This window comes from Gracilinanus agilis, chromosome 2, assembly GCF_016433145.1.
Source record: "Gracilinanus agilis isolate LMUSP501 chromosome 2, AgileGrace, whole genome shotgun sequence".
Taxonomy (NCBI): Eukaryota; Metazoa; Chordata; class Mammalia; order Didelphimorphia; family Didelphidae; genus Gracilinanus; species Gracilinanus agilis.
The window spans coordinates 582329790-582342399 of NC_058131.1; the positions used below are offsets into that span (position 1 = coordinate 582329790).

At 35.9% G+C, this 12610-nt stretch overlaps 1 protein-coding gene across 2 annotated transcripts in view; it reads left to right on the forward strand.

The window, feature by feature from the left end:
• The first annotated feature begins 383 nt into the window (after positions 1 to 383).
• The window catches only part of APBA2 (amyloid beta precursor protein binding family A member 2), a 140771-nt gene continuing 128544 nt past the window's right edge, over positions 384 to 12610 (forward strand). For both annotated transcript variants that reach the window (XM_044662450.1, XM_044662451.1), the window contains exon 1: positions 384 to 1343. In XM_044662450.1, the coding sequence (XP_044518385.1) occupies positions 384 to 1343 (960 nt within the window). The remainder of the gene's footprint in view (positions 1344 to 12610) is intronic.

Genomic DNA, 12610 nt, shown 5'->3' on the forward strand with positions numbered 1-12610 from the left:
GGAATTAGAGGATATAGTTAATTAACTCTCTTTTTTGTCTTATGAAACTAAAATTCCTAACTTTTTTGCAATCAGTCAAGTCAATAAACATTTATTAAGTACTCCTATGTGACAGATACTATGATTTGTGGAATCAAATGGCTAAGTTTGAAGACCTCTTTCTTTTTTGTATAATAAATGTATGATGGAATTTTTAATAGGAATATTTAGGCCAAATCGAATAGTTACTTCAAAATAGTTATGATAAAAATCTTTCCTGAAATCAAAAATGCAGCCTTATTTGAATTTATTATCCTATTTGAACTTTTTTTCTGAGCATGTCTTCTTTTTGAAAATTCTTTACAGTGACTACTTCGAAATGATTGCTGTGTAAGAAGTCAGCTATGGCCAACAGGAAACGTCAGAGCACCACAAGCAACATGTTGGATCATAGAGTGAGATCTTGCCCAACCTCCTCTCACAATAAGGAGCCCAAGAGCGAGGAGACAGACCTTTCACTTGAAGAATATGCTGCAAAGGATGTAGAGCTGGCCACCATCAGGCAGGGAAGCCCCACCCCAGTGGAGCATGAGTGTAATGATAACAGTGGGGATGGAGACTCCAGCTCTGACTATGTGAATAATACCTCAGAAGAGGAAGACTATGATGAAGGCCTTCCCGAAGAAGAGGAGGGAATTACATATTACATTAGATACTGTCCTGAAGATGACAGTTACCTGGAAGGAATGGACTGCAATGGGGAAGAGTATATTCCCCATGATGAGCATAATGTTGAAACTGATGAATGCCAGGAGGCTGTTGAAGAATGGACTGAATCTAAAATTCAGCACCATGATGAAAATGATGCGGAAGACAGGCAGGAGTACCCAGAAAGCCATGTTCAGATTCTGGAGGATGAGGTATCTTCTTTGGAGATCCAAGACCAAGAGGGAAGTGTACAATATTGTCCAAGTGAAGAAAGTTACCAGGATTATTATCCAGCAGAAGCCAATGGAAACTCAGGTGGGACATCTCCTTATCATTTGAGGAAAGAGGATGCTGACCTGGAAGAGCAGGAAGAGGATATTGACCAGATCGTAGCTGAGATCAAAATGAGTATGAGTATGAGCAGCATCAACAGTACAGGGGAAATGAGCCCAGAACATGTTGGAATGGAGAATGTGCCAAATGACTATAAAGAACCATGTTCACAAGAAGAGGTGGATCACTGTGCCAGCAGACATGAAGGAAGACCTAAATCTCTGAATCTTCCCCCTACTTCAAAACATGCTGGAGATGCACAAAGAGGCTTTAAAACCAAGGCCAGGACTCCAGAAGAGAGACAGAAATGGCCACAAGAACAGGTATGTTTGGGATTTTCTTTAGGGAAGGGGATGGGGAGGAAGGGTTCTACAAAAGGTTATATTTGTCATTTTTTATATTATCTCTTAAAGCTATTTTTTTCTTCAGAAGAAAAAAAACATTGAATTATCTCCTTTGGGATACATGGGATTGGGGCTAACGGTATCTTTTGGTTGATGTATAATTATAATTTTATATTTAGGAAATTCTTAAATTAGACTGGTTAGGGGAAAAAAAATTAGGTGTAAGCCTTTCCTCACATTAAGTAGTAAGTCATGAGTGTTCCTCTTTGAAGTTCTGGTTTCAAAGCTGGAATTTATTGTAGGAGCAATTCAGAAGTTATGTTTCTAGCTAACCGGACAAATCACCTTAAGATTAATGCCCTTCCAATTTGTCCCATCCTGCCTCTGCTGGAGTATAGGTCCATCAAAAGGCCAGCCTAGGTCTTACTAGTTCAGTGAAAAAGGGCTTCATTCACAGCTGGTCAGTGCTCTTTTTCTATTGGCTAGGTGATCTCTGACTTTATAACAAGAGCCAATGGAATTAAGATTTGATCTTTTTGAATGATGTAATCAATATAGTTCCAAAAAGCAGATAAATCTCTAATATGATCTTTATCAGAGAAATTAAGCTTTTTGCTTGTGATAAAGGAAAGATAGACAAAATAAAAACCATAAAATATTTCTCATGAGGTGATATATACACTATGAGCATGTCCAGAAGAGCTAGAAATCACAGACCAATTATAGACTAAAGCTTCTATGTTAAAATGACTCTCAATTACCTGTACTAATAGAGCTGATGGCTACATTGATAATCCTGCAGCAAATGCATGGGAAGGTTGCAATGCCTTATCTTTTTAGAAGCATTATATTTACATTTCTAAAATTATGAATATGTCTGCAATGGGACCACTGGATCAATCATTTTGGCTGAATTGGCTGGCCAATTTTGTCAAGCAGTCAGTTTGAGTGATTTTACCATTGAATTAGCTGTTTGCATCTATGAATCATCCAAATTGACTATTTTACATTGTCATGATTGAGATAGAACTTATGGCTGGCCCTCTGAATATTCAAATTATTATTCAGAAGCCTATTCAGCAGCTGGTGAAAGTCAACTCAAAACTTAAAAATTTATCATGGATAATTTTTCATTTGATTATGTTTTGAAATGATTCAGCTACAAAATGATGATCTCAGATCTCCTTTTTGAAAGTGATTAGCTGTACTCATCTGTGAGAATTATTTACTTTGAGGCCCTGGTCATGTTTCTTTCTTTTTCATTTCATTTCTTCCTTTAAAAAATTTTTTTTAAACTCTTATCTTCCATCTTGGAATCAATAGTCTGTATTGGTTCCAAGGCAGAAGAGTGATAAGGACTAGGCAACGGGGGTCAAGTGACTTGCCCAGGGTCACACAGCTAGAAAGTGTCTGAGGCCAGATTTGAACCTAGGACCTCCCATCTCTAGGCCTGGCTCTCAATCCACTGAGCCATCCAGCTTGCCCCCTCTTTTTTTTTAAACTGTTACCTTCTGTTTTAGAATCAATTCTAAATATTGGTTATAAGGCAGAAGAGCAGATAGGGCTAGGGAATTGGGGATAAGTGACTTGCTCAGGGTCACAGAGCTAGGAAGTATCTAAGGCCAAATTTGAATCTGACTTTCAAGATAATCCAGTCAACATTTCTAAATCAAAACTCATTATTATCCAGGGAATAGTTATATTCCATTCTCAAAATACCTAATTTTAATAGCACTATTATCTCTCCAAGTTAACTCTTTAAAGTAACATAGGTATTCTTTCTCTCTTGTGGTCTCTCAGGTTTCTTACCTCTCTATCACCACTAAAGAAAACCATTGCCATTTAAAAAGCCTTCATTACCTTATTCCTTAGGGATAGCAACTTCCTCTTGGCTGATCTTTTTTTCCCCTCCTCTCACCTCTTTCAACTTATGATGGACTATGGTAGTACATTAATTTTCCTAAGATGTATCATGAATAACATATTACTTTCCTTCACAAGAAGCTAAAATAGATCTCTATTGCATGCAGTGTCAGTTATAAATTCCTCTGCCTAGTTTTCAGGTTTCTTCTTAATGTGGTCCCACTTTTCCTAATCAAACTTATTTCAATAATTTCTCAACATGCATCCTTCACTCTACTCAGGCTAGATTCCTAATTATACTCCACACATCATACTCACTCCCATCTCTTTTTTCTTTGCTTGTGCTATTCCCACCCCCTCTTTGTCCTCTACTCTGCTTAATTGTGTTGGTACAGTGGTTAGAGCATCAGGTTGAAAGTAAAAAAGACTATTCTTCCTGGCTGACAATTCTTGCTAACTGTATGACCCTGAGCAAGTCACATAACCCCATTTGCCTCAATTTCTCTGTGTGTAAAATGAGTCTGGAGAAGGAAATGGCAAAACACTCCAGTATCTTTGCCAAAACAAACAAACAAACAAAAAACAACAACAAAAAACCACAACCAAATGGGGTCATGAAGAATAGGACAGGACAGAACAATAGCAATTGTTCATTTTATCTCTCATTGAAGGCCAAGCTCTAAGTCTGATCTCAGTGAACGATTTGCTGATAACTCCAGTGCTAATACTCAGTTCCCTTCTTTGATCTCCTTTTGTATTTACTGCTTTTACTTCAAAGGTAACAATTTATTCTATATTCTTATTCCTGCCTGCTATTATGTAATGTAGACTATGCTACAACAATATATTCAAACTTTTTATTTCTTACTATTCTCCAAATATATCCTTTGTTTTCTTTAGTCTTCTTCCCTAGCTGCCACACATTAGTTTACAGTAGTTACATAGTTTCTTGCAAACATTATTCACTCTTCCTGGAATAGGCTTCTTCCTTTCTCCTCTTCAGTTTCTACTCATCCTTCAAGACCACCTCAATGCTCATGGTTTTGATGGAGCTTCCTTTAACTTTTCAGCTTCTAGGGAATCTTACCTTAGAACTTTAATTGTTGTGACAGTCAGAACTGCAAAACCAGGTAGTTATGTTCAGATAATTGTTTTTGTGTGTGCTGAATATTGCCTCCTCAACTTGGTTATGGGATCCTTGAGGACACGAATCAGATCTTTCTATCTTTAACTCTAGACTACTTGACATACTTTGAAAATGTAGTAGAAGCTCAATAAATAACACATTTATGTAATGTTTTCAGATGTACGGTAAAATAATGAAATATGTTGGAAATTTTGCATTTCCTAGTTTACTGCCAAGGAAAAATTAAGCTCAGAGCAATTAAGTGACTTATTTCAAACCATAGAACAAAGAAGAATAATCTTCAGGATTCAAGATGAAGCCTTTCTGACTTGAAGTTCAATGCTCTTTCTGGCATATGATGGTACCTTTTAAACTGTTTGGTGCTTTATAGGTTTTCAGTATTTTTATTTCTAAGAACTTAAAGAGCTTTTCACTATATTATCAACCAAGCGTGCATTTAGGTAGCATTACTAAATAGATAACCTTAACCTTGATATTTTCATTATTAATACAGTGATCCCTCACCTATCGTGGGAGTTACATTCCAGAGACTCCCACTATAGGTGAAAATCCACAAAGTAGCAGTGTTATATTTATTTATTAATTATATGTATTTTAAGGTTTTATAAACCCTTCCCACTCTCCTATAAACCTTTTCCACACTTATTAACATACAGTCACTGAGCCAATCAGCATCCAGGATAGAGAACATGGCGCTATGGTTGGTCACCTTTCATTTCATCAGCCAATAGTGTGCTGTAATAAATGTGCTATAAAGAATTTTATATATATATATATGTTTTTTTTTTTTAAAGCCTGTGATACAGTGAAGCCTTGGGACAAGTGAACTGCAATATAGCGAGGGACGACTGTAGTTCTAAATAAAATTCTTCATACTAATAACATCAGAAGTGACATAAGAGATTTCATACCTTTAAAGTAATCAGCAAGAAAACTATTAATTATCATATAGTTAAATTATTAAATTAAAAATCAGCTATAAATGATATGCTGAAAAACTTTGATATTAAAGTTTATTAAAAACACCCAAATCTGGGGGCAGCTGGGTAGCTCAGTGGATTGAGAGTCAGGCCTAGAGACAGGAGATGCTAGGTTCAAATCTGGCCTCAGCCACTTCCCAGCTGTGTGACCCTGGGCAAGTCACTTGACCCCCATTGCCCACCCTTACCACTCTTCCACCTAGGAGCCAATACACAGAAGTTAAGGGTTTAAAAAAAAACAACACCCAAATCTAAAAGGAAGAAATGCATACTAATGAAGTTGTCTGGCTCTAATATAAATAATTTTTACTTAATTATAAGCTTACTCAAAGTGTCCTAACAAATTACAGTTCATTTCTTTTACAAATTCGTTTCCACATAAATGTGAGTAAGAAAAGATGATATACTCATTGGATAAATTTAAGTAAGTATTCTTTGGCCAATTTTGAGGACAAATGAGAGAAAGTTGCTTTTATGTTTTTTCAAAACTTTCTTTTTTTTTCCTTTTTTTGAGATCACAAATTGGAAAAAATATATGGTAAAATCTCATGTGTGGAATAAAATGATATTGACTAGAAGTTTGATATTCATGAAAATTTATTGAGCAAAAGTTGACTTCACCATACAGAGTATGCCTGCCATTCATGTCAATTTTGAATACATTGGGAGCTTTAGAATGTAGGAAAATTAATATTATAATGGTTAGCACTGGAAAGCAAGACAAAAGGGCATGAAGGCTTTTGAACTGCATGCCTGGGCTTTAAGTTAAAGTGCTGTCTCTATTTAGTCTTTGGACAGATGCCTTAAAATCTTCCCCTTAATAATGGAGATGGCATTGTAATGATTGATGCTTGGTGGCATATATCCAGTAACATATTGTGCTCTGTTTTAACAAATCATTTTTCTGGCAAAGCTCTTGTCAGGAGGAAATTATCCTTTTAAAGCAGAGTGGGGGAAGTGTGGAAGACCTAATATTTTGCTGCTGTTGCTTCACTCCAACCAAAGACTGAGGGAAAACAGAGTAACCCGCAGGTTAGCAAAGCATTGGGGGAACTGGGAAATCAAAGAATCCCTCAGTTAGAATGTCATAAAATACAGTAGGAATTGCAGAAAGTTCATATTCATTTTCAATTCAGCTTGTGTTCAGGGTCCTGGGAGTTGGACACAAAAGCTAAGGTGTAATGTACAGCAGAGAAAAGGAGTAGAATTGCTAAGCATGGTAAATTAAAACACTTGCTTGGAATTCAGAGACTCAGAGCTGAATTCTGACTCTGGTACTTAGTTGCAGGACCACACCCAAATCACTAAAGCTTTTTGGTTTCAGCTCCCTCATCTGTAAAATATATAGATATATACAGAGGTTTCCCCCACCTGCTCCTCTTTCCACCTTCCCACCAAGATCTGTTTTTTAAATCTTCAAATTCTAGAGACATGAATTGTCATTATTAATTATTATTTTTTTCTAACAATGTTCTCAATGTTGTGGTAGAGGACTGAGTTTAGAATCAGACCAGTTGTAGAATTCTGTCTCTACAACTTACCAGTTGTTTTTCTCTGAGTGGGTCACTTAAATTCTTTGGACCTCAGTTTCCTCATCTGTAAAATGAAGGGGGTCAGAGAATTTTAAAACAGATTTTTATTAGATTGAATAAACATAATGGTATAGGGGAAAAGAGAGCACGAGACTATGAGTCAGGGAACCTGGGCTTACTTTCTGGCTTTGTCCTTTATTCACTGTGTAACTCACAAAACCTCTTTGGTTTTCATTTTCCCCAACTGTAAAATGAAGGAGTTTGAATTGGATAACACAGAAGGTCTCTTTCATTTAGGGTTTATAATTTATTTAAGTACCCATTGTAAGCAATAGGTAAAGGTGATTTTAAAAAAGAGAGAAAAATGAAACTGTCTTTGGTCTCAAAGAATTTCCATTCTGTGTGGGCTTGGGTAAGGTGAATTGAAGGAATACAAATGTATACATAGAAAAGCAAATACACTTGTAAATATTTGCTCTTCATGTATCATTTTACAGATTAGGGACAAAAAGGCTTATGGTGTAGGCTATAAGTAGCAGAACTACATAAAAGAGAGGTAGCATAATTTAGTGAATGAATATTGGACTGGGTGTTAGGGAGATCTGGATTCAAATCCTTCCTCAGATTCTTACTATCTGTGTGACCCTGGGAAAATAATTTAATTTCTTTGGACCTCAATTTCCTCATATGTAAAATGGGGATGCTGGAAATAATGAACTCTTAGATCCCTTCCAGCTGGGATCTAGTGTCCTGTCTGCTATACCATGCTTTCTCTATGAGTTGTCCAGTCTTGGGTGAAATCACTAGATTGTTCTAAGACTATAGTTATTAATGCATTGTTATAGGTACTGATATGAAACTAAATTTTAGTGATCAATTGACAACATCTTTCAAGATCCTCTAAGGAAGATAGAAAAATGTCAGTTGGATAACAGTACAACTAAAGGTTTTAGCAGCTGGTTGAGTAAATTTCACCTTGAAAAAGTTTTACTTAATGTATAATTATAAACCTAAGGAGAGGTCATGTGTTAAATATTCTAATTGGATTAGATGATATCTGAGGTCTCTCACAGAATAAAAACCTTAGGAAGAGGTTATTATTTCAAAATGTAGAAGGGACAGTTAATTCTCTACCAAACTGTGGTACCTTCATGAACACAATTCAATCTGCAAACTAGAACATGCTTTTAATTTTAGGAAGGTTGATTATTACAAAATGAATTAATAAACTTAATTCTATATAAGGACTTCAAGATATAACTGGCAAGTAAAATTAGGACCAGATTAGGAGTGAGGCAGCTAAGTGGCCCAGTGGATAGAGTACCAGACCTGGGGTCAGGAAGACCCAAATTCAAATTGCATCTCAAGCACTTACTAGCTGTATGACATTGTGTAAATCACTTAACTGTTTTTGTCTCAGTTTCCTTTTCTATTTAAATAAAGAAAATGTCAAACCATTCTAGTATCTTTGCCAAGAATGAATGGAGTCATGAAGAGTTGGATACTACTGAAATGACTGAACAACAAAAGGATTTTTAAGCTTTAAATCGAGACTTGAATCTTTTTAAGGGAATGGGTAGGATCTTTGCTTCTGGAGACCAAGCTCCAAATAGGCTAGGGTTTTTGTGATTCAGAATAGCCAAACCCAGGTAACAGAATGCTAATTCTTCAGGGATTGATAGAATGGACCATTGGCCATGGACTGCAGCTAGCAAGAAGGATTTCTTTTGTAAGGAAATGTAGCAAAGATTTTCGAATAAAAAATTTAAAAATATGAGACTGCCAGACAGTGTTCTTAGCAGCTGCAGTCCCTGCCTGAAATGTGGCACATACATCATCCAAAGAAAAAAGCGAGACTGCAAGCCCTGGATCATGCTGATGAGTCTTGCACCTACCTTTCCTAAGGGAAATCAACTCTGTGCTTAGTGAAACTAGTGCCCATATTTAGGCTCTAGATGTATGGAACATTGACAAAATCAGCTTTTTGTATGATGTCTGAAGGAAAAAATTGACATTGTGTCACTTAGATACCTTGGAAGGCTATCCTTTAAAAAACAAATCAAAACAAAACAAACAATATCTATCTCCCTGTTTCTATCCACTTATATATTTTTAAAAATTCTCAATTATAAAAAGGAAATTGGAAATTTCAGAGCAATTTAATATAATTTATATAGGCTGTCATCCTTTTGATTTGGAGGGATTGATAGCTGGCTAGTTTTATTGTTCAAGTCCTTTGGTTTCAATACTAGAGTGAATAACTGCCCCCCCCCCCCAATCACTACCCCTGATTACACTGAGCACCATTGATATGCAAGATTTGAGTCAATACATTTTCCCTGGGAGCCTGCTTAATTATCCAATGGATTGCATTTGGGTTGTCGGAATGGGGAGTTTCAGATAGAACTGCATTTCCTTCTCCTGTTTTCACTGTTGTATTGAGGAAAAGTCCAAGAGACTGGCAGATTAGAAATAGTTGGTAATGAAAGAGAATTTGTGATTAAGAAGAATGTAAAGAAGTGTAAAGAAGAATTTCTTGATCATAATTTTGATTAATACAAGAATTGATTAGGAGATGATATTCTGGAATCCTTATTCTGGAGATTTTTCAAGTAGAGTAGACAATTCCCAGTCTTAGATGACTTTATATCATAAGATTATTCTCCAGAAGGGAGTGAGTCTAATCAAATAATCCTCTATGATTCTTTCTTGATTTCCTATTCACCTCTATGATATTGGCTTGAATCCAGGGTATTTCAATAATTGTCCTAAAGTTAAAATTTTAGAATTGCCCTGTGGCCATATCTGTGATATTGCCATAAGGTTATTAAAACTGCCTGATTATGCCTAGTTGTTTCAAGGGGAAAGCTTAACTCAAGATTATCAATTTAATGCAATGGAAATGTAAATGATTGGTCCATTAAAATATCAGGAGCTCTTAAATAAGTGTGTTCTGCTTTAACAGACACCTGATCCACAAAAATCATAATTCATATGAACCACATAGATGGTAATTATTTCAGTCAAAATAAAGATCTTCTGGAGTAAAGTAAAAGCTTGTTGGATATCTCAGAGTAATTTGATATTATATATAAGTGATCATCCTTTATGTTTGGAGAAATTTATAGTTGACCTGTCTTCATTTCTCAAATGACTTGGATTCGAAGCTTAAGTGAATAACTGTTCTCAAAAGCACAGCTCCAGATTATCCTAAGTATCATTCCACTGGTACAAATTACAAAACTACATAATGATATCTTGCCATGTGTGATCATCATCTAGGTCCTTCCATTAACCCTCCATGGAGTATCTACTGAATATACTGGAGACTTTTCTCAAGGTCTTCTAATCTTTTGTGAATACCAGTGTAAGATTTGAGTTGTCCATCTCTTTTTCCTCCCTTTTGTTATATGATCATCTTCTTTTCTAAACATACATCTCTTGTATAATTTCTTTTCTGCCATTTTCCATGCACAAGTTATCATTGGCAAAATGTGATTCTGTAACCTACTTATGGATTACCATGCATCTTTCCATTTCCCTTCAGGCAAAAGGAAAAATAAAAAATTTCTTTACCGTCTCACTGCATTTAAAATGTGAATTGACTTGCAGAGAATTTTTTCAAGAATATTTAATTCATAAAGTTTGTTAAATCATTTTTATAGAGCTAGAAAGGACCTTAGAGAACATTTAGTCCAACCCTTTCATTTTACAAATGAAGTTCACCAAGGCCCAGAGAAATTATTTGTCCATTATTATGCTGCTGAGAATTAGCAAAGCCAAGGCTGAAGCATGGATCCTCTAATTCCTAATCCAATGGGCTTTTTTCTGTATTGATGATAAATTATTTTCTATGATGATTTTATTAAATTTGTACAACATAAGTATAGATTGATTGGCACTCCTCTGTCAGGATTATATAAGGTAGCAGGTTGCATAACAAGAGTTTATTTGGCAGTCCTAGATGAATCATTCCACAGTATGGGAATGGTCTATACTAGTGATTCCCAAAGTGGGCATTACTGCCCCCTGGTGGGTGCTGTAGTGATCTAGGGAGGCGGTGATAGCCACAGGTGCATTTATCTTTCCTATTAATTGCTATTAAAATTAAAAAAAAATTAATTTCCAGGGGGCTAAGTAATATTTTTTCTGGAAAGGTGGCAGTAAGCCAAAAAAGTTTGGGAACCACTGGTCTACACAAATACATGTTTTGATTATTCATGATTTTCATCATTTTGCTGTGGGCATAGGAAGGCAATTTCTTTGCACACATTGGCTTATTTGGTTCTTTTCATAAAAAGCCCTCTGACAATAGAAAATAGAAAAATCAATATGTCTTAGCCAACTTAAAAAACAAAAAGCTAAAAGCATGAAGTGATAAATAGCTGGGGATACAACATCTACAGCAACATTGCTTATTGCCATTCATTTTGAAGATGCTTTCAGGTCTGATTTTGCAAATGAAATGATGCTTGCTTAGTGAAGGACAAAGAAGGAATGTATAATCCAAGAAGGGTGAGAAAAGAACAGCAAATAGAGATTCTCAGTAAATCAATCCTTGTTGGGGGGGAAAGAGCTCATGTTCACAGACAAATTATCACTTAGGGTGAAGCACATGCCTTTTATTTTGTAATGAGGAGGATATTCGCACTTTAACTGTAATCAGAAGTTTTGCTCTGAGGTTAAAACAGTTGACTTCTTTTTGTTTGGCATGCCAGAGATTGGACAATGCCTGGAAGTGGGTGAGCCTGAGGCATAAATAAGAGGAAAACAAATGGGCACACATCCATTAATAAATGGGTTTGTTAAAATGGGCCCATCTCTTATAAGAACTACTTTACTAATTGAGACATATGCTTTTCAAGGACTCCAGTTTTAGGACCTTTGTTTCCGTTTAACTACCGACTCTGCTTTACTATTCAAGGATTCAGAAGAGTCTGAAAGTGCTATGGAAAAACAGAAAGAGCACTAGACTAGAAAATCTGGTTCTAGCTCTGCTGTTGACCTTGGTCAAGCTGTGTGTCATAAGATGAGTCACTTTACTGTTTTGGGTAAGAGGTTCCCCAACTGTGAAATGAAAGGAGTTGAATTAAGCAAATTACTAAGGTCCTTCTCAGTTCAAAAATTCAACAATTTTTCAGGCAATGATAATTTCCTTTGGGGTCAGAAGCAAACATTAAATGAATTGAAATACAGCATGGAAGTATTTCTCCTTTGAGTCAGGGAGATTGATAATCTATTGGGAAATCTGCCTAATGATGTGGAATGTATAGTCTTATATGCACCACATGGAAATAGTTTTATTGAACCTCAAAAAATTAAGTTTGATAGTGAATAGATAACTATTTCTGAGGAACAAGTTTTTCTAACTGATAGTTACTTGTCCCAGAAATGTAGGCATGGAAGATGGAAATACAATCAGAAATGGTTCTGAAGATCTAACAATCTCACTGTGTCTACTCCAACAACCAAACTTCATTATGTGGCCCTGAGTTGTCAAGTCAGCAGGAGTTGCCTTATTTGATTTTTATGATGGTATTTATGGTATATTACCAGAGATGACCTTGACTGTCACTCAAAAGTTTACTTAGCTGAAATTCCTAGTTGCTGACATTGCTTTTAAAATCTAGTGAAACCCAGAATTTCTTTCAAGCTGTTTTTACAATCTAGGAAAATCATGTACAGCTGCAGCTGTGCCCACTAACTGACAGTCATACTGGAATA